At 35.1% G+C, this 24594-nt stretch overlaps 1 protein-coding gene across 2 annotated transcripts in view; it reads right to left on the reverse strand.

The window, feature by feature from the left end:
• The window catches only part of DSC1 (desmocollin 1), a 27516-nt gene extending 13642 nt beyond the window's left edge, over positions 1-13874 (reverse strand). The window contains exons 1-9 of one of the 2 annotated variants that reach the window (XM_004683808.1): positions 13812-13874; positions 11212-11296; positions 9806-10008; positions 9414-9425; positions 8143-8259; positions 7190-7345; positions 2755-2899; positions 1078-1244; positions 495-629 (exon numbers count right to left, since the gene is read on the reverse strand). In XM_004683808.1, the coding sequence (XP_004683865.1) occupies positions 495-629; positions 1078-1244; positions 2755-2899; positions 7190-7345; positions 8143-8259; positions 9414-9425; positions 9806-10008; positions 11212-11296; positions 13812-13874 (1083 nt within the window). Of the gene's footprint in view, positions 1-494; positions 630-1077; positions 1245-2754; positions 2900-7189; positions 7346-8142; positions 8269-9413; positions 9426-9805; positions 10009-11211; positions 11297-13811 lie in introns of both variants that reach the window. The other variant, XM_012725813.1, reaches the window with a different exon arrangement.
• Between the last annotated feature and the right edge of the window lie 10720 nt (positions 13875-24594).

The following is a 24594-nucleotide window of genomic DNA, read 5'->3' on the forward strand; positions in this document are numbered from 1 at the left end:
TCTCAAACCTAATGCATCTTTTGTATTTTGTACTACCTACAGGAAAATTGTTCATCCAAGAGACAGGAAAAGCCTGTATATTAGAACCAGCCAGTGCTGCTGATTCCCCAGCAAGGGAGTTGAGCAAAGGATATGAAACCAGTCTTCTTTTCATCTTCAAAATTAGAGATATAAAGGATACCAAAGAGAGGGTGTCTTCTCTTTCACTTTATAAAACAAGTTTAACTCCAATTATGTGGTCCCAGAGTTTGGAATACAAGAAAACATACATGGAATGTTTCAAGGATTAAGAAGTTCTTAGACAGTCAATAGAGAAGTTACAGCCCTAGAAATAACTAGAACTTCAATTATTTTTACAGAGGTCATGTCTTTCTGAGCATGTTACTTGTAACTATGAAAATTAAAATACATAATTTCACAGAGCTACCAAACTACAGGCTACATTTTAGAAGGAGTAAATGAATCTAGACAAATTATCCTGAAGATCTACTCACAGATGTTTCTGTAAAATATGGTGAATTGTCATTTTCATCTTCTAGTGAAATAGTAATTGTTCCTGTATTAAATAAACCAAAAGGTTGGCCACCCATGTCTCGCACTTCCATTATTAATTGGTAAGTATCACATTTCTGAAAAAAAGAAAAAGGTACATCAATGAATATTTCTACTTACTGTAACAGGCAGTTCTCACAGCCATTGCTCAGGCTCTGATTATTTCAGAACATTCTTTTTTTATTTCTTTTTCAACAAATGCCATCATAAATGCAAATATTAAACAAGAGATTAGTCAGTACAATGAAAAGTTTGATATGTGTAAAACATTTCAAAATTTAAAGCTATTTTAGCATTCACATATCAAATTAGGTTAATGATCTCAAATGAGACCATATGTAATGCCTGTACTTTTCCAAAATCTCTGTGGGGACAAAGGAAGTCTGAAGGGGAGGCCTAACCCCAAAGGCTGTACAAAGCTAGTGTAGAATGGTGGCCTCGGGGATCCTATAATAGCTACTTTGAATGTTCATTACTTGTTGAAATACAGTTGAGGGAGTGGAAATGAATTAATCAGTTCATTACTTCTCTATCCAGTAAAGGTGTAGATGTGGTGATGACACCTGTATCTGGATGTATGGAGAATTGCTTTGGATGGTCTGGGATTTGCTGTAAGATTTTAAATTTCAGACGAGTATGTAGCGTGTCAGGTTCATCAAGGTCTATGGCAGTCACTTGTCCCACAGAAGTTCCTGTTTAGAAAAATCCAGTATTGTCAACAAAATTATAAAATAACTGAATTACACACACAAATAAAGCCAAGGCATTGAGCTAGCATATTCTACCTAAACCACTGCAGTTTCATTTTAAAGCCAAATGAAGGAATTTCTAAATTCTCACCAAACTCCAAGCTTCAATTGCTTGGAAACTTCAGCTAGGAGGTTACTGAGAAGAACATGATTTCTATTCTCCACCTATGAGAACATGCAATCCTCCTTTGATAACGGTGATTCTCAATTCCTTCTCTGAAACTCAGAACCCCAGTTCCTAAGCCATTTTTGGACAGGGCTTTTTATATTTTGTGTCCTTATAAACCAACTTAAAAATGGTATTTAGAGGAGTGGCAGAGCTTATCAGCTGATAATAAAGACTTTACACTTTTTTAATTTTAATAAATGTGCAAAATTGTTAATATATGAAAGTAATTATTTTATATGTAATAGACAAACATTATGCACCAGTCTGAGTATCATTTGGACAAGTGTTAAGAGCTGGAAATATTGCTAAATGGCCTAAGAAATGTTCTTTCTGCAAGCCACTTACTGTATGAGAACAATCATAAACATAGACACACAAAGACGAGTGAAAGAAGGAGGCATAATATATAATACATCTTGTCTGTTTTCTTAATAAACTCAATAGCCTGGCTATGGTCTTTGTTATGCTTACGTCATATTCTTGGCTGCCCATAAGATAAAACCATTTTAACTCCCTTAGTTTGGGCTATTCCCCAGAAAAGCAATGTTTATTTTGTCAAAAGACAGATCAGTATTACCAGGCCATGATTTCTGGCTTTCTGAAATGTGCTGCAAGTTTACAAAGAGTCAAATGATTGCTTGCATTTTCAACATATCTGTGACACACATTCCCATAGACAAAATAATAAATATAAATAGCATTTTTGCCATAAATTCATATTCTCTGTGGAGCAGTTAAATTGTAAAATTAATTAAATTATTAGATTATATATATCACTACATCTTTCTTATCTTATCTAACTGCTTTTGATATGTGCATAGTAAAATAAGCATAAAAAGGTTTGCCTCAGCCCTCCCTGGTGGCACAGTGGGTTAAAGCACAGCACTGAGAAGTTAAAGCCACTTCCGCATGAGTTCGATTCCCGCCTGCCCCGGAGGTGACCACATGGCGTGGCAGACCTCTCCTGACACGCCTGCTGCTCCCCTCAGCAGTGTACTTCATTGATCTCCCTGTTCTGTTCCCCACTCTGTCTCTGGTGAAGCCTCAAGCCACCCCTGAGCCTCTGGCCTGTACCCCAGTTCTGTATGAACAAATAAATAAATCTTTAAAAAAAAAAAAAAAAGCTTTGCCTCTGTAAAATGTATGTTCTTATAAGCTCTATAAGCTCCTACACATCTTCCAAAATTTTGTCAAGCATTTGGAATGTTTTACATATTTGTGTTTAACACAGTGATGGTAGCAAAATGGTAGAAAAATCAGTGTCTTCCCAAAATGTGAACTTACCAGATCTGCAATTTTCAGGCACACTGAAGAGAGTCACTTTGCTTTCAAAATAAGGGGCATTGTCATTATCATCTTCAACTTTAAATAGCAAAGGAAGTGGGTATTCTGGAGCATAGCCATCTGCAGTTGTTGCATAAGCATATAGCTGAAAGGTAACAAACACCATCCATTGGTCTCCAATAACACATTTTGCATATAATTAACTCTAGCATTTGGGAAAAGAAATAATGTTTTAAAAATCATCCACAAAACTTTTTGTAACTGAGAACTAAGACATTAGGTACATGTATTTGCACAGTCAGTCTATGCCTCCCCTATGTCTTTGGGGCATTTTCTGTGTTCCCATTCTTTCACTGAGTTCCAAGCGCCTCAGTGCATGAGACAACACCATCTCGGAATTAACTGCATGTTGGTCTACTTGTTGGGATGCACCTAGACTTCCTCAGTTAGGCTCATAACATGTATATCTTTAGGTTTATAAATATATGATGTATTTACTTAGAGGTCTGTATCTACAAACACATCAATTATCTCTTACCAGCTCATTCAATGGTGGGTTCTTTTCCTTATATATCTGCATATTTGTCTACCATAAGCATACATTTCTTTTGTAATAAAAATTCTAATAAAATCATATTCACATTCTAAACTCCATCTCAAAATGATATACTGACCTCAACACCAGAATTTAATGCCTTTTCCTGCTAATTACTTCAAATCATTTCTGTATTCCTCTCAGTGTGGTTCATGCATAGTAAATGTTCAATATGTAGTTGTTGGGTTAACCAGATTTTAGTCACTGACAAGACCAACAAAACCTGCCCAAAGTAAACTCTGTATTAACTTATCCATAGGTCTTCAAAACAAATTCTTTGTGATTTCCCTACTGCCCCATCTTCCAAGGTAAGCCAGGATGAAACTCCAGGTATGGAACTCCTCACACTCTTTCTGTAGTTTCAATAAATGCCAGATTCTAGAGACTGTGACATTTCTATGTCTTTATTACCCATTTTCTCTTTTCTATTCCCAATGCCACCACCTTCATGTGGCTCCAAATAAATCTTATATTCTATCCTTCTAATTTTCCTGCAGTTGTTGTGATCTTTTCTAATCTATAACATTCAGAAGTCAGATTCATTTTCATAAAGCACATTTTAAAATATAATATACCCTAATCAGATCTCCCTGTCCATCCTATGGTAACTACAAATCTTCACTGTGGTGTTAAACATCAACATTTCTCTTTCATGGTTCATGCTAACCTGGAGGAGAAGGAATTTCTACTTCAGTCTCTGGAATGGGAGTTTTTAAAAAACATGATGTTCTCTCTGTTTTCTTATTTGCATTCCCGCATCCCCCCCCCCCAACAAGCCCCAGATTTTTTTTTTTTTTCCAACAGTAAAACTTATACTTTGATCTTCATCAGCCTGATCCCTGGGTCTTATTTCTTGATAAATTCTGAACTCAGGAGTGGAATATGAAAGTAACTCATCCATATGCAATTCACAAGGTACATCATCACCAAAATTGGTTTGAGAGAAAAGCAAAGAAAATGCTTTAACCTCTGCTTTGACAGAGGAGGTTTCTATTCCATATTGCCTTAAGGGATTTTATAGCTTGCATCTGTTTTACCCTCATCATTACATTCCCTTAGTGGATTTTGCTGATCCCAAGGGGGTTTCTTAATGTCAATTCAATCTTGTTAATGTGAACTAGAGAAGCAAGGATAACTCCAAAGGGAAAATTATTTAAAAATACCATTCTGAGCATACATTCCAAATTATTTTATTTCTTTGTCTTTAAAAGATGTCAAAACTGGCCCTCCCTGGTGGCGCAGCGGGTTAAAGCACTGTACTGAGAAGCTAAAGCCACTTCCGCATGAGTTCCATTCCCGCCTGCCCCGGAGGTGACCACATGGCATGGCAGACCTCTCCTGACCCGCCCGCTGCTCCCCTCAGCAGTGTACTTCATCGATCTCCCTGTTCTGCTCCCCACTCTGTCTCTGGTGAAGCCTCTTGCCACCCCTGAGCCTCTGGCCTGTACCCCAGTTCTGTATGTACAAATAAATAAATAAATCTTTAAAAAAAGATGTCAAAACTAGTGCAGTAACATTTTAATTCTTCCCCCTTCCCTCTCACAATGATCCCAGTAAAAAGTCAAGAGAGACAGCAAACTGACCAGTGAAAAACAACTGAAAGTCTCAAAAATCCACAAGTAGGCTATTATAGAAGAAATGAAATGTACATCACAGCATTGTACAGAAGCCATTTTTATTTCCACACAAGACTGACTGCTGATATTAAACCTGTTCTTCTTGTGAAGGAGTCATAAAAGTAGCAGAAAATTTACATATTTATATACACAGGTGTTTTTGTATTAAGAAGCAAAACATCACCTGTGCACCATTTGTATAGGTTGGATGTTTGCCAACCTGTGTCAATTCATCTGTCTGGCTTCTTGAAAGAAAGATCGAAATGTTTGCGATAGTGCTTACCATGCCTCTCCTAGAAGGGCTATATAAGGTATTTTCTAAAGTAACAATTTGATATTTTTATGAGTAGAGAATATATATGCTATAGATTCTGGATGGGAACATAAAGGTATAAAGAAAATACATTATTCTAATTCAATCCTTTTCTTTAATTATGAAATCCCTAGAATATATACCTTTACTTTATTTCAAAAATTTCTATCTTATGGAATATGGTGGAGGATTGTTGGGGTACTGGTGGGGGCAAAGTGTGGGTGTATACATTCCTAGAGGTTTGAACTTTTATGTAACCCTTGGCCAGATACAAACATGTAAACCTACTTTATTTGAATAAACAGAATATGGAAGGAAAATGTTTCTGCCTTATATAACTGTGACATCCTTAGGCTAAGAACCTCAGCAAGAGGTCTCTCACCTCCTGGTCTTTACTTACCACTCTAGTAACATATTTCACACTCTTCCTCAGTTTCAAACAACTCTCCAGCCAGTTTTTATTGTTCTTATTTTTGTTTTTTAAACAGTCTACCTAAAAAGAGTTAGCTATCCACTCCTCTTCCCTCCTCCACAATTGTTAATGTCTTTCATAATTGCCTTTATGTGGCTACCAATCCCTACTCATCTTTGGATATCTGTGGAGATATCCATATCATTCACTGTGATTTCTCTTTTAGGTATAATTCAATATCAGAACACTAAGAAGATATGTAGACTTTGAAATAACAAAAATATTTAATTTTCAGAAGAGTTAAAATTTTTCTTTGGATAAGGTTAGAGAGAATAAGATGAATAGGTTAACATCCTGACTACTAAAGAAATAAAATAACACTCACAATCATCATTGAAAGGCTATGAGAGGGAAAGAAAGGAAAAAAGTACTTTTAAACAAAAGATGAGAGCAGTGTTATCTTCGGCCTAGGACACATTCAAAATCACTGCAGATAAGTTCAAATTTTCAGTTGCCCAGAACCCACCCTAGAACACTTAGGTGAGAATTTCTGGAAGTGGGCTTGAGTATCATTATTTAATTTGAAAAATTCTCATGTGATTTATAATAATCAGGATTGAAGATAATCAGACTGAGTTATGTAATTCAGGTCCCTACCTTCATGCTCAACAAAATTCATTTTGTAGTCCCAGAATTCTACAGGTCAAGACCTGTTCTTTCCACACTGGCACATAACCACAGCATAATCATCAAAATCAGAAAATTAACATCTGTCCTCAGATACCATTCAGGTTTTGCCAGTTGTATGAACGATGTCTTTGCAGACTCCAGTGCTGAACTACCAGTTCCATTCAGTTATCATAACTCCTTAGATTCACCGAGCCAGAAACGCTGCTTCAGCTCTTCCTGGACTTTCAAAACTTTGATACTTATGAAGACTACAGGTCACTTATTTTTTTAGTATCTCCAAGATTTTCTTTGTTTCCCCATGATTAGATTTAGGGAATGTAACTTTGCCAGGAAGATAGTAGAAGTGATATGTTCTTTTCATTAAATGCTATCAGGTGACCCCAAATTTTTATTCATCTCCCTATTCATGGGGTTAACTTATTGCTGGGTTTTAAATGACGATATCTGTGAGGTTTTTTCATAATGAATGTATATATGTTTGCCTTTTTCAAAATTAAAAGTGCTTTATGGAGAGCTACTTTGAAACAATGAATATCCTATTCCCATTACATTTTCAATTTATTCATTTAAAAGATCCAAACCTGTTCTTTAAGGTTCTATCATTATACAGTCTATACCCTCCCACCTGATGGTTATTCTTTCTTCATCCCTGGCACCAATAGGAAGTTGAAGCTCATATTCCACATAAACAGTATTTAAAATATTAAGTCAAATCAATGATTCTTCTACTATGTAAGAAAGTAGCATGAAAAATATTAAAGCAGTAGTGACAAATATATAATTCTAAATAAATCATCCAATAATCTTACCGGAAACTCTGCATATTGCTCACGGTCTATACTTCTTGTACAAAAGATATCCCCTGTGTCTTTATCTATAAAGAACAAATTGAAGGGCTCTTTGTCCACTCCTGGCCCACTTATGGAGTAAAAGATGGTGTAATTCTGTGCAGAATCAGATTGGACCTATAAAATTCAGAAAAATTTTAGTAAAATCATTATTTCCAATCAATTCTTTCTGATAGTCAGATTTTTTTTAAGATACTTGCTCTTTTTCCAGCTCATCTAGACTCTTCTCCTACAGATCAACACCCATTATTTTACAACTTTTTATTTACAAACTAGAGTGAAAAGTCACAAACTCTGTAACCTATTTGATACCAAATTATTTTTAACTAGCTACATATTTATTGAAAATTCATGAAGCAAGATGTGCCTTTCCAATTCCTATTCATTTATTCTCTTGCCTATATAAAGTATAGTAATAGGAGGATTCTGAATTATGTGTTGTGGAAGATTCTGTCTTAAAATGTGAAATAAAAAAGTGCAACTTTCTTTCCACAATTAATTCTTCAAGAATTGTATGATTTCAAAGTTGACTTATGTTTACACTCCAGCTATATGGCAGTGAACCCACCTTTTTGGTAAACAGAAATACCTGGCTTATCTTGTGAAGATAAGTGCTAGTTAAAGAGAGTTGAATTATGCAAAATCCTTAAGTATGACCTCTGTATATGAATATCAATGTGTGTTAGTACATTCAGGAAAACCTGGATGTGACCTAAGAACTCAGAAACAAAATATGAAACATTTTTCTAAATGCTAAATATAATTTCTTGAAGAAAGTGATATAGACTCCTCCTTAAACTTAGTTCTGGCAAATTGGTGATGCTAAACAGGATAGAACCCTGGTCCACTATACTGTGCAATCCAAAAGGAAAGTATTAAAAAACAACCAAGAAGTCAGATGAGGTGAAATGTACCTGCTGGACATGTTGTGGAAAAGGACCCAAGGAGTTCTCCATCAGTGAACACGGAATAGGGGCCCACCGTCTCTTGCTGCGCCTCAGGCTTTTCAGCTCTTGTCTGGTTTGTCTTTTCTCACGAAACTGCATGTGATGAGAGATGAAGACATACATTGTCTATTATTCAAAAAACTGAATTCTCACACATACACACACATATGTATACACACACACATACACTCCAACATGAAGAAAGTAATGGTATATAGAACAAAGTCGTGGGCTCTCCCTGGTGGTGCAGTGGGTTAGGACGCAGCACTGCAAGCTAGCCACAGCCACTTCAGTGCAAGTTCCATCCCCGACCCCTGGAGGTGACCACATGGCGCAGCAGACCTCTCCTGACCCACCTGCTGCTCCCCTCAGCAGTGTACTTCATCAATCTTCCTGTTCTGCTGCCTGCTCTCTCTCTGATTGAACCTCTCACTGTCCCTGTACCCCTGGCCTGTACCGTAGTTCTGTAAGCATAAATAAATAAATTTAAAAAATCAGAACTCTTACAGGGAATTTGTGAAGGATGCCTTTTTGAAAGTATTGACCCCTAAAATTTGGTGATCCATTAACTAATATTTATCAAGAATGGCACAACTAAAATTTGCTAAAACACTTACTACACTTCCAAGACTTACTTATTTATATGACGACACAGGTCAGCATTTGTTTATATATGCTTTATGTTATGAGCTGTGAAGATTCTTTTCAATTTGAGTCTTAAGCATGTCCAAAATTTGATGAGTTCTCATTATATATTTTTTTAAAGATTTATTTATGCATGCAAGAACCAGGGTAAAAACCAGAGGTGTGAGGGGTGAGAGGATTCACCAGAGACAGAATGGGAACAGGATAGGTGGATTGATCAAAATATACTGCTGAGGGGAGCAGTGGGCAAGACAATAGATGTCTGCTGTGCCATGTGGGTCACCTCCCTGGCCAAGAGATCAAACTTGTGTTGTAGATAGTTTCATAGTACTGTGAATTAACCCATTGTGCCACCAGGGAGGGCACTGATGAGTTCTTGTAATCAACAGGAATTTATCTGGGAAAGTCCCTTCTAAATTGAATTCCTTATAAACTATTTTACAAACCAAACCTACTTGCAGAGTTTGCTTAAAATGAGATTTATGTGAATTCCTGTTACCTTTTCCCTTTCACTCCTTGAACACCACTACTCCCTACAAGATTCTCCATTTTTTGAAGAGAGGGACCACATGGAATTTTGATTAAGAGTTAACTTTAGACAGTTTCTTCTCCTCAAAGAGATTCAAAATCATAGTCACTTGGGAGAGAGCCAGTCAGGGTGGAGGCTATACCGCCCAGCCTGTGCCAATTTTCACTGAGGTTTGGCCCCGCCCTGCTTGTTCTTCAGGTTGGTCCTAATTGCCACACCTCAAAACACTATGAAACCTTTGCTATTTTGACTTTGCTCCCTGCTTGTAGAGTTTATCATTTTAATACCATTTTGTGAATAGCTCTATCACTGCTTAACAGGGTCCAGCTTTTACATACATTACATATTTTTACGCATGTTAATTACCAATGGAATAGACCTACAGTGGTTTTAACATACAAGTGTATGAAATGAAGGACATTTATAAGCAGGTGAAAGGGTCTTGGCCTAATGTACCTTTCTCCTCACCACCAGCTCCACTTCTATCACTTTGTTATTCTGTGTCTGACTGTCTGAAGTAGAAATAGAAAAAATCTTCCTTTCAGAAGACAAAATGAGGTCACGTGTTGCAAAAATCGAGCCATCTTCCTGAATTCTGAAGGCTGGATCACTTGACTGGATTAGGCTGGCCACCGACTGGAGGCACTCCTTCAGATTCACTAGAGGGAGGAAATTTCACAGTCATTTTTGAAAGGTGAAACAAGAACAAAACAAGTTTTACAGGAATTGCAACAGAGAGTTAGTGCAAGAAAAAAAGAAAGGAGGGGTTACATTTGAAATTTGTTGAGTACCTGCTCTTCTACAATTTGGGGGCCAGAAAATTAAATAATTTAATCAATGGACTCAGTTTCTATTACTTGCATCATAAATTAATGTGTAAATACATATAAAATATTTTCACATTGTCTCTGAGCTGACTTTTCCATTTTAATTTTATTTTTTATTTACAAGATACAAATTTGTAATTTTATATGGGTTTTATAAATTGTACCATGTCATATTTTTAATTTATTTGCAGTGTCCTTTGATAGTTAAAATTAACCTCAAAAAAAAATTAAAAGTAGTCTACACTTCAGTAATATATCCAGGAAATTGTCAAATAATCATTCTATAGTAACTGGAATAGACCCAAAGCTTCATGTAGATTGTGGTTGTTATCAAAATATTTCCTTTATAGAATATAATATGTATCTATAGAGTATAGAACTACTATGTTTTTAGCAAATAAAATAACTAATTTAAAGCCTCAAAGCTCTGGACAAAGCATTGTCTATCTTTTAAAGGATTTCACTTTATACACAAGGGGTATTTTTCTAAATGCAAGGCCAATGGAAAATTGTGATCAAGAAATGTTACTTTTGGACTCAGAACAACCAAACCTATGATAGCAGTAACTCTAAGACTTATAATAATTCTGTTTGATTTTCACAATTTGTCCTGTGAAATAAGTCACATAAATTCTTGGGAGGTTCATTGTAATCGCCTCACATTTTTTCTTGGGATATTTAATTTTGACACATTTGTTCTATAGCTAAACAATTAAATAACTTTGAATTTAGAATTTTGGCAGAGTGTAGTAAATATGACTTAAAATGGGTTTCTGGTTTTGGTGACTTGTTTTGTTTAAACTAAGCTAAAGTAGCCCTCTGACACTTGCTTAATTTTGCTAGCAAGAAAATATACAACCAACTTGGTAATATAATTGTTTCTAATCACAACCTGAAACCAATCATCTTGCATTTTATATTGAATTTCACTTAGTGACAAGTAGTTACTATATGGCTTTTATTGTTAATTTACAGCAGCAGCCTAAAGCTAAATATAGCAGTAAAGGTAATGAAATTCTTAATGCCACTTCTCACCTTTTCCTACAAGTGTGTCAGCTTGAAGATGAGAAGGAACTTGAAGAGAAATTTTCTGACAAGCATCACAAAATAATATTAAAACCTCAAAAGAAAGAAAAAAATCAGAATTACACTTGATCACGAGTTTCACATTACAGGTTTGTCTTATTGATAAAATACTGTCAATTTTAGACTGGAATAATCTTCTATTCCTTAATATCTTATTTATATTCATTTTAAAAGGAAACAAGCAAAAAAAAATTACTTTAGGACCATCGCAGTTAATATCAGTGAAAATTTTTAAGTAAACAGTAGTTCTTAGAACCTGAAACATATTGTACCAAGTCAAGAAAATGTCATTTCTTGAAATAAAGTAAAACCTAAAATCAAATCTAACCACTGATTTCATATAGAGGTTACTATGTAAAAACTATTCTTAAGTGCCATTCTGAAGACAGTACTTAACTTGTATGTCTTAAAATAATAGACACACATTTGTAACAAATAATTTTCACAGTCTCAAACAGTTTGAGGGTACAGGTGACTAAGTCTAAAAAACATTTGAGAATTTTTTTTTTAACACCATCAGGGAAAGAACTCAGAAATATTCACTGTTCTCAAATTACTCCTTGGATTATCTTGGCATGAACTTCAAAGCCAAACAGGTTTGAAATCACAAACCAGTATAAAAAGAATTACATTTAGAAAAATAGAATAGGCTTCAATGGACTAAAGGTTTCAATTAAATTCAAGGCAAAGTTATTATTTTAGAAATTCAAGAAGTTCAAAGAAAGAAAACAGATGGAAAAATGAAAGAAAAGCTACTAATTTAACTCTAAGTTCAAAATATATTTTGCTTCTTTTACTTGACATTTGCTAAGTTTAGTCTTCCTCTTCAACTTATCAAGCACTTTTCTCTTTGATTATTCAAATATGAAAGTAGAGCTAGATTCCCAGAAATAAATAGGTTAACGTTATGTGTAATTTTTCTCTGCAAACATATTTCTAGTTAAGGAACCCATTATTTGAGAGGAAGGTAAAAGGAATTATCATCTATATATGGGTGTGTGCTTCTTTCCCAACTCAAGTCTAGTGGCTATATAACATCAGTATGCTTAAACAGTTTGTAATTTTATAAAAACTCTGTTAGGCAAATACTGACAAAAACAGCAACTTAAAAAGTCACATTTGTATCCATTTTACTTTAAATAACCACTTCGTAGAACATGAGACATTATTTTTTATTTGACTTTTTATGCTTATTCCTAATGTCAAGGAATGCAATATGTTACAGCTAAAGAACTTTCTAACCATAAAGAATTCTATTACTAATGGTCTAGCTAAATAATGTAGAAAGAGTATTTTATAATTTGAAATATAGTAATATACACATATGCAAATACTTATGCATATGCAAGTGTATTTAAATAAACGTTATTAACAATAACACAAATTATTTTCATATCATTATTTTTCCTACTTCGACCCTCTTTTTCTTTCCTTTCTGTCCCAGAACTCCCACTTGATCGGTTCTGTCTCTGTAGACAGAGACAATGGAGGTCTCCAGCAGTACTATTCAGTCTTAGGCTAAATTCTCGGCCTAGTGATTTGGAATGAGCTGGGGTGTGACACCTTTTCCGTCAGTATGGGGGCAGGGAGGGATGGGCAGGAAATGAATCAAAGCATATTGTGTAGAGCAGAGAAGGGACCAAAAATTAAAGAAAACTGCATGAAGCTTACATCACATTTTGCCTAGCTAATTCTAATTCAAGATGGTGCCAAAGTTTCCCCCTCAGTTATAAGGTGAAGGTTATAAGATGATGCAATTATAAGATGAAAATATGACCAGCAACACCATCATCCCCACATAGCATATTGTTCATAAGAAGGAAATATTTATCCCCATACAGTAAACTTGATGAATTCTGAAAATACAATAAAATATTTTCTTAAAATATTTTCACAGCTCTAAAACTTCAGATTGAGATTTGGAGCAACTTGTCTGTCCCCTCTCCCCATCAAAGAAAAAAATAGCACCTGAGTACACAGTTACAAATCTTCTAAAAACTGAAGTGGAAGCCAAGTTAGTATAGCCTTTCAACAACCATGAACTTATTTTTCCCTCAGGTTAAACCCTTTGTTGAACTTCGAAGATATGCCTTTTCTTAGCTATTTCTGGGTAAACTTTAGAAAGCCCTGGATTATTCACAACTCCACCCAGAATCCTTTCCTTGTCTGGTAACTCAATGTAACTGAGTGTGTTAAATAACTATAGTTTATTTAATAACCAGTAGCAAATGCAAACCTCAGAAATCTGAGCCAAATGCCTGAGAAATGAGACCGTTCCACTTCTTAGAAAAACAGCACAGTACGATTGAGCAAGGGATTTCCTTGAAACATTCTCTGATCTGGCAGTGGGCAAAGGAGTGAGCGAAACACCTGCTGTCCCCTGTCACAAATCTCTCATCCTTTCCTTGAATTTTTCTCACTTCTGTTTTGTTTTCCTAGTCCATCTTCTCTGTCTTCCACTCCCCACCCCTGCTCGGTTTCAAGCCTGAACTGGAGGGTGCAAGCACGTAGTAACCTGCCGAGTCCCTAATCCTTTGGCTGTTACTCACCAGAAGAGAGAAAAAGAGTTGCTTGCAGAAGATGCTCCCTGGGGCAGCGGAGGCCACAGCCATTAGAAGCAGTCCCAGTGGTCAGGGATGGTACCTGGAAATAGGCAGTGTGGGATGCAGAAGGTGGTTAAGCAGATTCCCACCAGCTGGCACTTGGGCAGGGTATTCTGCTGCTGCCTTAGTGCAGGTGAGCTTGGTTTGGAGGAAAGCAGGAGGCAAATGATAAAGGATAAGAGGAGGAGCAGCAGGAGGATTGCTTTCCTCCTTTTCCCAGGTCAGTCTTCCTCCTTCCAATTCAATTACCTCTGAATGTAAAGAGGTTTTCCTCCAAGTGGGGTGGGTGGGGTACAAAACACCCCAAAACCCAGTCACTAGCTCCTCCTCACAGCAGCTTTCAAAATTTCACCTACCACTTGGCACATTGGCAGAAGCTGGAGGGAACACCCTCCATGCCGGGCCCTCCTCCCTTTCCCCCCAGGTTGAAGCTCTGAAGGCCTTCCCAGTTATTACCCACTCCCACGTCCTCCCCTCCTTCTCGGCCTTATTAACCGATCTTGCCCCTGGGTACAAACATAACTTGTGCACAGACTCCATGCAAGGAATGATGCTTCCTCAGCTGTGATTGGCAGGTCAGGGGACGTGTACATGTGTAATCACTTCCATCCAAGTTATCTCCCTATCTACGCACTTAGGTGTAGTCTGTCACATTCAGCGTTGTCATTCTGCCAGAGGGCCCAGGTACTCCAGAGCAAGCAGCAGCTTCATGCGTGCATCGTGTTTTATTCGTATCCTCGGTTTGATCTTCTAGATGTCACAGGCATTCATCAGAATATAGAGGCCTTCCAAAAGCCAAAGAATAAAGAAATAACTTGGATATAATTTTCTTCCTGCATTATTTTTGAAACGCGTTAGATTATATTATTTTCCCTTGAGTATCTTTAGTCAAGAATGACTGAGAGCTGTGAAATCAGATTTCTTACATCATTCCCATCACTTCTGTAATCTATGCAGAATACCCTAACGTACAAATACAAGAATTCTGTTTTTAAAATACTATTTTCCTTTGTAATATGGGTTTAGCATCATTTTTTTTTTCCTGTTAAAACGTAGTGAATTCAATATCAACTGTACACAGTAGCTGTGAGGAAAGTCGGGGAAGCAATGTAATGTTAATAACTTAATTTGGAGTAGAGCGAGGTTAACTAAAGATCCTATTTGCTTAGACGTTGCTAAGAATCAGAATTTGGGACAAGTATTTCAGTGAATCCTCCCAACAGTTCACTGAGGGCTCCTTTTAGGAGTTGGTGAAATTACAAGAAAGTAAGTTAATCATCTTTTCTACCTGTGGAACCACAAACAATGGAGAAATGAATATTTGAACCCAGATCTGTCTGCCACCACTTTTCATCCTGCCACCAAAGTACCACTCTTTCATACAAGAGATGATATATGTGATGAATATATGCCAAAATAATAAAAAGGATCACAAAATGATGACCAAGTATGCCAGAACTCTAGTTTGCTGAACAACAGTCCTTTTGAGACTAGTAAAATACAATCGAAAGAAATTGGAACCTGCAGCTCTCAATAACAGTTAATCACTCTGAGAGACTGCAGGCATCTGGCCACTTTCATGAGAGTCATAATGTGGTCAAGTAAAATGACTATTAAACCATTTGTTTTATAAACTTTTCTGTGTGAATTACTCTTCCTGCTCTTGTTACTTGCATTTCTCTGTCAAGTGGAATGGAAAGTAAAGTAAATAGCCAAGCTGTTGAGAAAGGATGATTTTCTTTGCTTATTTGATGGTGGGGACGATTGCTTATTGTATGTAGAAGTGGAAAGAATATTATTATAGCTGCTTCTTTGTACTTAGAGCTCAGGACAATTTGGGAAATAAAAACCCCTGGAACAAGAAAAAAAATATCTTGAAGTAGTTTACTGCCAATAAATACATTTTGTGCCTTCATCAGAATTTAATTTCTCAATATGAAAGAGAATTAATTAGGTATTTTTTAGATTTGACATTTTGGTAGATATGAAAATAATGGAAATGTAGAAATATGAATAATTACCTAAGTGTGTATACATGCAGATCCAAATCTCGTTCTCTGTTTAGGTCTAGTTCTATAATTACATATACACACACACATAATATATATATATAAACATATATGTGTGTATGAGATATGTTTAGACAAGATAAGTCTAGTCTAGTTCTGTAATTACATATATATATACACATAATATGTATATATACACACATATATGAGATATTTGTGTGTGTGTGTGTGTAGCTTAAAGATTTCAAACTCAAAAGATTTCAAATTTTATAGTTCTCCAAACTTTGAAAAGAGCTGTGTTTTCTACCTTGTAAAGTCATTATTATGTCATCTTATATTATAAACTTCTCCAATGAAATGGAAAAGAATTCTAGCTAAAAGTCAAATAGATGATACTGAAAAAAATAGTATGAATTGTTCTTTTGAGGAAATGCAAGTTATTGGCAAGTTCAAGTATATCCAGAATATTCTCCATGGTTATGGAAAACTGATTTTATTCATAATACTTCTTTTAGTTTAGTTGCTACATGTTTTCTTCACCCATTATCTCTCTCAAAAGCTAAGAAAAAAAACATGCATAAAAGCTAATCCAAATAATAGCTTAATAATCATAGATTATTAAGATACTTAATAATCTAAGTATCTTTTAGGAAGCTGTATTATTATGAGGAAATTACAACTTAAAATCAAGTTAACTGAAACAAAACTTATCTCTCCCAGTTTTCTGCAATCAGATTATTCAACAAGTCCTCTTTTGTTTTCATTTTCATGTGCTTGATTGTTGTATTTTGTTTGTTTTAATCTATGTCTAAGTTAGCATTCATAGCATAACTGAATGGCTTATAACAGAGCATGGTAAAGTATTTATTTCTGGTGTTGGACTGCTGGATTCAAATCTTAAATATTTACTAGCAGTATAACTATAGATTAAACACTTAACCCTTTGGTGCCTCAATGTCTTCACTATAAAATAGGAATAATAGTAGCTACTAATTTGTGTTACTATGAGGATAAATGTGAAGTTATGTAGAAAGCACTTTGAATTGCACCTGGTTCATAGCCACCATTCATGTTATATATCATATAATTGCCTCAGTACATAATAAAAAGTTAAAGGGACTGAACTTCAAATAAACTAAACACAAAATTATTGCAAATCTCAGGTCCTCTATAACACCTCTCTCAAATACACAGCCAGATTTATTCATTGAAGAAGTACTTCAGGATCCATGTAGTAAGCACTGACACCATATACAGCAGATTTTCAGCACAGACAGGATCTTCAAAAAAAAAAAAAAAAGACTGTTATCTTTCTAGTTAACTTTGTATGGTTAAAGGAGATTCCATGCCAAATATTAAATACCAGTAATTTAGAGAGAAATTACCAATAAGTAACACTGAGTTCTTCATGCAGAGATTCCTGTAGAAGAATTATTTTTAAATATGTGGTTTATGGTCATTCAGATAAAGATTTAAACCCTATGATCTTCACAACTTTGTGGCTCTTTAGTTTTTATAGCACAAGGCATGTCAAAACAATATGACTTCCTATGAATCTCAGAAAATGTCTTTTGGAAACACAGTAACAAATTGTATAAGGGATATTTGTGCACAGCCAGTTTGCCAAAAGTGCTGGTTATAAGAAAGCTCAAGACTTCAAAATAGCCACGTGTGATAAAATTATTATCTACCAGGGGACCCAATGTATTCTAAAAGTCTGGCAGCGTAGGGATGCTGCATACATTGATGAAGCAGTAACAAGACACTCTGTTTACTATGCATAACAGGATAACAGAAACTACAGGAGGTTCAAAAAAACACATGGGTTAGTTATCTGGTAACCTAAATGTGGAATAGTAGAAGTTTGTGAAAAAAAATCTTGGCTATCAAAGGTAGCTTGGGTCACATGAGTTCAATGTATGTTGTGGAAAGTCCCTTTAATTCCATTGCACTCAGACTTCTATTTGTCTAATAGGTCATCAAAAATTAAAAATAATTCATTGGTGCTAATAATTATGATTTCTAAAGGCTTTTTGCCTGAAATGCTAATGAATTTTTATAAAATGATCACTCTCACTATCAAACATGTTGGCAGATTTATGAAAAGAAATGTCAGCATACATCTTTGTATAATTTCACCTCTATTCAGCTCACAAACCTACTTCAAACAAGACAAAATTGTTGAGGATAAAGTAATTTGCTAGGTCATGCAATTGAAAAGTCCAGGGATAGCCTAGATTCAGGCACTCTGAAGAAGCTGATGAAATGATGTCTCCAATGTACTGATTTTCTTCATCTCTTATCTTTGTCTTTTTTGATACTAGTTTCATTATCATTTACTTTACAGTATGGAGTCAGTAATAACCACCTGAAGCTCCAAAATGCATGCTATTGGTTTATCAATCCATAGCTAAAAGAGCATCTTGTTTGAGTAAAAACATCCCACTGAATGAATCTTGCCCATCAACTAAAACCCAGGGATGGGCCAAACTACATGGACATAAAGTAGTGGTAATGTAAAAGGTGATTATGTACTTTTGACAGAAAAGAAAGAAATAGTGGTTTGTCAGTCAATTCAAAAGATTTCCCTTATCATTTCAATATTCTGGGTTAGTGTTCCATCAGTAATTTATTAACATCGTCTATGTTCTTAGTAGATGTTTATGCAAAGCTGAAGAAATCATGATCACTGTCCTCAAAGATTACAACCTCATCTATGTTTTCAAAATTAAAGCACTTGATATTATCCTTAGGATTAAAATCCTGGTAAATCAATGTGATGAATATTTTAGATTTGTATTCACTCCAAACTATCTGCTCTGGTTACAATTTTCTTCAGCTTCAAAATTAAATGTATGAAAAATGGTTTCTTTAAATGATATGGAGAGAGGGGGTTAATTACTTATGTTATATGTTAAAAATCACATTATTAAGTGCTTACTTTTAAACATACAAATACATACTCACTACCTAAACTTTATTTTGTTGTTGTTGTAAAGATTTACTTATGCATGCATGCATGCATACAGAACTGGGGTATAATCCAGAGGTGCAGGTTGGTGAGAGGATTCACCAGAGACAGAGTGGGGAGCAGAACAGGCAGATTGACAAAGTACATTGTTGAGGGGAGCAGCGGGTGAAACAGGAGAGGTCTGCCGCGCCATGTGGATCACCTCGGGGTGGCGATCCAACTTGCACCTAAGTAGTAGCTGCCAGTTTTGTAGTGCTGTGTTTTAACATGCTGTGCCACCAGGGAGGGCCCCTAAACTTGGTAAGATAGAAAATTGAGAGGGAAAACTTCACCAACAATCTAGAGGTAATCTTCCAGAGTATTTCTTCCAGATAAGTTTTTGCATAGATTTTTTAAGATTGTATAATTATATGACAAATATAGCACATAATATAGCTTAATATTATAAAGTAGACATTTTTCCTATATCATGACCAGTCCTGTAACAAATTCCAGCAAACAAATTCATCACAATTGATTTAACCATCCCTAATATTGGGTATTTAAGTTGACCCACTTTTTCATTATACTAAAGACAATCTTAATAATTAAACTTTTTTTCTGGATTTAGGATTAATTCTTAAGAGAGATTTCCACAAATAGAAGTTGTGGGATAAAGGCTATGAGATTTAATGACTCAGTATGTAAAGACAACTTGCATCATTAAAAACAGCACACCAATGTACATTCTTAGTAATCATGAATCTAAGAGGAAATATCGTAGCTGGAATGGACTATTGTCATTTCATTTAAAAGTCTTGCTATTTTATTAAACTTTATTTTTTATAATTTATGTTAAGTAACAGCTTTAAAAAAAAAAACGCTAACAAGAAAAAGATGATTTTAATTGTAATGATTTGCTTAGTTGCGGTATTGAGCATTTTTCATAGCTCTCATGCCACTATATTATTCCTTATGGTATATATGTTGTTTTAAATATAGGGACACCTGCTTGGACCTATAAGGAAATGATCACATTTGAAATTAACTAAAACAGTGAAAAACATTCCCTTTTCAAAAGAGAGTATTTTATGGAAGAGAATATTATTATACTTTTAAATTCGAGCTTTTTAGTAGTTTTATAATTGAATCTACCAATAGTGAAAAAGTGCTCTTGCTTTCTAAGTTCACTGAAGCAATAATCTTCTGGAAAACTATTAGTATTTTCTGCATCAAGGGCCACATTCCTAGCTGTATGGAAATCTAAGTTGTCATTCCCATGGCAAATGTGATCCATACCAAAGGAGCCATTTCTAATTTTCTACTATTTGTCTAAAAATGAAACTCTTTTCCTAAAATTCCTGCAGCTCGTTTTAGAGGTAACAAACGTACATGTCTATTGAGCAGATTCTAAATAGCAGTTCATGAAATACCTCTGAGAATTTGTGTGTGTTTAAGTTCAACTGAACAGTCCACCATCTCCGTGGTGCCGCTGCTAGTTTGTGGCTTAAGGGTGAAGAGAAAGGTTTAGGGTATTGGAGCATCACTGTTTCTGATTCACTGAAAGAAATTTAGAAAAATGAGAAACAGACATTGCTCTTCATGATGAAGCAAATCACTGTATCTCATGTGAATGAATACTGTAAACTGTATTTTTCAGTAAACATTTCCCTGTCTGAATTGAACTACAATGTTTCTGAGAACTTCTGCTAGCACCTTAGAGATGTGTCAGGGTGTCTGGGTGCTGTTTTCTCTTAAGGCAAATCAGAGGTGTCAGATACAGGAGAAAAACTCAGATTTATCTCAATTTAGCTGGACTGTTATGCTCACTCTTGCTATTTTACCACTTTTCTGAAAGAACATTATGGCATGTTAAACATTATGGTAAAACCTAGATTTCAACAAGTGAAATAATTCAAATTTCAGGGAAAGATTGCTGTGCCATGGCATCTGTGGGCTGTTCTAGTTTCAGAGTGAATGTTGACCCTACCGAAAAAGCAAGGTTATGCAGATTCCCACCATCAGCAATACAACACAGCCAGTAGGTCAGTCTGGAAAGTAAAATCCATGAATAACTTCTGGCCACTTTTTTTCTTTCCTTTCCCTTCAACTTGAACTTGAGAGGAATCCTTATATTATGAGTTTTTTTAATTTTTTACAATGTTAAACTATATGTGTGTGTGTCCTACATATAGCATACATCATCGAGATAAGTGATATATATATATATATATACAAAAATTATTATGTTAATATATGCTGGATGCTACATGTTATATGTGTTATAGATTATATCTCTTATCTCCCTGAGAGAGATACCTATGTTATAGATTATCTTTCTCAGGGAGAGAGAGAGAACTCAAGGCTCTGAAGAGAATCCCAGTGCCACAGAGGAGAAGCAGACTGCTACTTAAGTTGACTCATGGGGAGCCTGACGAATACTTTGTTATCCTAATAAATACTTGAAATATATAATAAATAATAAATACTTGAAAGTTAATACAAATTGAGGGAGTACAAATGGTACAAATAAGTTGTAACATTTTTAGAACGGGATGTAGAGCATTTTAGAATTTGAATTTTTAAAAACAAAGTAATTTTAAACTGAAAGTCTCGGTGATAAACAATAAACCAATTGATACACAATGCTCAGCTTTTTAAAATTTTGTGCCATAAAATTAGACAGCAGTGATAGTAAGATTAGTGGGAAATGCCCGAGTTTATCAATTTTAAAATAATGATATGCTGGATTGGAATATTATAAATATTTACTTATGAAATCCAGAGAAAGAAAGAAATCATGAGAAAAAAAGACTATAGTAAAATGATTGGGTCAACTAGTTTTATTGAATACCTCTATGTACCATGCCGGCTCAGACTGTGGTCATATAAAAGTGGAAAGTGACATGACTAAGCTCACTGTCTAATGGGACACAAAAGAAGAACCACTTACCAGCTCAGCGCACATAGGGCAGGGAGAGATCTCTCTAGAATAATAACACTTGGAGTGAGTCTTAAAGAAGTACAAGGACTTGTCGAGTTAACGAGACAATCTACATTGATAGAGCAATAAATAATAGTGCAAAGGAGACAGGGAACAAGTAGCTAAAACGACAAGTCTAGAACAAAGGGAGACTAAAACGGAGAGGTTGATTTTGGAGTAAATTAAGAAAAAAATACCGCAAATCAGTTTGGCATAATTCCTTTGAGTTCTGTATGTCCTGATTGGACTGGGAAAGACTGAAAGAAGGTAAAATTGCTTTTACTTAAAAGGAATGGAAATATTAAGTTGATTTTCTACATTCCTGATTCCAGAGAACCCCAACAATGATGCTCCTAATGTTATTAATTATTCAGGTTTATCTCTTTTTCTTCAAATTTTATAATTTAGAATAAGTATCTTTTTAAAAATATTAAAATGCCATGCTAGCATCTAGTGAAAGTTTTCATATATAGTCTCACATGTACTCATCCAGTTCCATGGAGAAAGCTCTGAGAATAAATGACTTTACCCAAGGTTACACCACATTAATCTTAGACAATTGAAATTCTCCTATTTTTAAGTCTGTAGATCTGGCTTACAGATTTGAATAAATTAATTAATGAAAAATTTAAAAATCAGAGATGTAAGGTAAATTTTTTCATAACTATAATTTCTAGAATTGGCTATTAGATGGTATGATATGATCTCAGCATAATATGCAGATTTCTAAATTCTGCAAATCTCTTATTAGTGACTATTATTTACAAGAAATGTTAAAAATTGGGGAAAATCTTAAATCCGAATGGAAAGAAATTCTTTCTTAGACATCTATATTTCTATTTTCAATAATGAAGTATACAGGAATTTTAGTTGTAGATATGATGTATAATATATAAAGGAGTTATGTGGCTGAGAAAGAGCAGCTCATTACTAAGTATTTTTAGAGTAAACTATATTAAAAGTACAATTAGTATTTGTGTTCACTATGATTTCCCTTATAAATGGATTAAAAGTGATTAACATAAACAAACAAAAAAAAACCACACCCTTTAAAACTACTCCCATTATGAAATAACCTCAATTAATCACTCATCTCCAATTATTATTGCAATCTAGGTGCCTCTGCAATCAATTACTAACAGACAATTCCCCTGCATTGGGGTAATTTAGGGAATATGAATCTAGAAATTGCTAAGTTTTGGAAATCTGAGAAATTCCATCTGCAGAGTTCAGGTTCAGATTAGAATGGACCCACTATTTTGCCAGATGCTCAGATGTTGTGAGTTTAGAATAAATCCATTACTTACTAATAACATTTCCATTATGTGACTAGTACACTGCTTGAGAATTTAAGAAAGACAAAATGAAAAGGAAGGACATTTATGCCCCAAAAATGCTTACAATGTTGATAAGCAAACAAACAAAATGTTCTATGTCAAAGAGAACAGAACAAGAATTATATCACATGCTAAATATTACTTAAGAATTTGTTTCCTGCACTCAAAGGAAAGACAATCAATGCAAAGTAGGGTACTCAGAAAATAGGATGGTCAGCATTTGTTCATGGCCAAACATGTACCTGTGAAAAATACAAGTATAGGATAAGGCAAGGTGCTGAGCTCAGACCAACTTAAGCACATTAAACAAAGAAAGACAAATTAATGGTGTGTGACTGGCTAGAAGTGAAATCAGGTTTGTAAAGGAATTAGTATAACCTGTAGATGTAGGTAGGATTTACACACACAGAGAGCACACTTGAGCTAATAGGGGCACAGGAACATATAGGAACAGGGAATTGGTCAAAAATGGAATAAAACAAAAGCTAGTCCTGATGGAACCAACTAGATTCAGCATGCCCCCTCCATGTGTCCGGTGCTTAGCTAGTTATTAATACTATAGACACGGCCTCGACTCACAGTGTAGTGAAAGAAATAGATGGGGAAATAATTGTCAGACGCATGCTGAAATAACAGCTAACTACAAATGTCAGGAAAGTATATCCCAGAGAAAATCATTCGGCATGGCGCATAAGAAAAACAACATTCCTAGATTTAGTTCCTAACAAGGGTGGGGGCGGATCTTAAAAGATAAAGAGAATTAATCAGATAAAGGAGTCCACAGGAAGGCCAATCTTCAGAGAAGTGTGTAATCAAACCCCCAAAAGGATGAATGAACAATGCTTACCGAGGAAATAATCAGCACTCTGGGGATGCAGCTATAATCTGTGCAAAGAATGGTTTAAGGAAACTGGGAATTTTCACCCTATGAAAGAAGAGATACCCTGGTGATATAATATCATACTAGTTTTCAAATGTTACCACATAGAGGAGCGCTTACAGCTGATTTTTGTTGCTCTTGGTTTTATGTTTTAGAATAGTTTCAGATTTAGAGAAAAATTGCAATGATAGTAGTTTCCCCATGTACTTCTCACACTTACCCCATTACTAAAAGATTGCATTAGATTGGCACATTTGTATTTGTGAACAAAGACTAGCACATTTTTATTAACTAATCCAGTTTTACTCAGATTTTCTTTATTGTTTTCTGCTCTAGCAGCCCAGGCTATCACAGTACATTTAACAGTCATGTCTTTTAGGTTCCTCTTGATTGTTAATAGTGTCTCAGACTATGCAGTGTTTGATGGCCTTGCAGTTTTAAGGAGCCCTGGTCAGATATTTTCTGTCCTACTGGAATTTGAGAAAAATCATATTTTTCTCATGATTTGATTGAAGTGCCGTGTTCATCAGGTCCTATCAAAAGTAGATACTATCAGCAAGATTTATTTGA

Source organism: Condylura cristata, unplaced genomic scaffold (genome assembly GCF_000260355.1).
Source record: "Condylura cristata isolate star-nosed mole 26May11 unplaced genomic scaffold, ConCri1.0 scaffold00016, whole genome shotgun sequence".
NCBI classification, from domain to species: domain Eukaryota; kingdom Metazoa; phylum Chordata; class Mammalia; order Eulipotyphla; family Talpidae; genus Condylura; species Condylura cristata.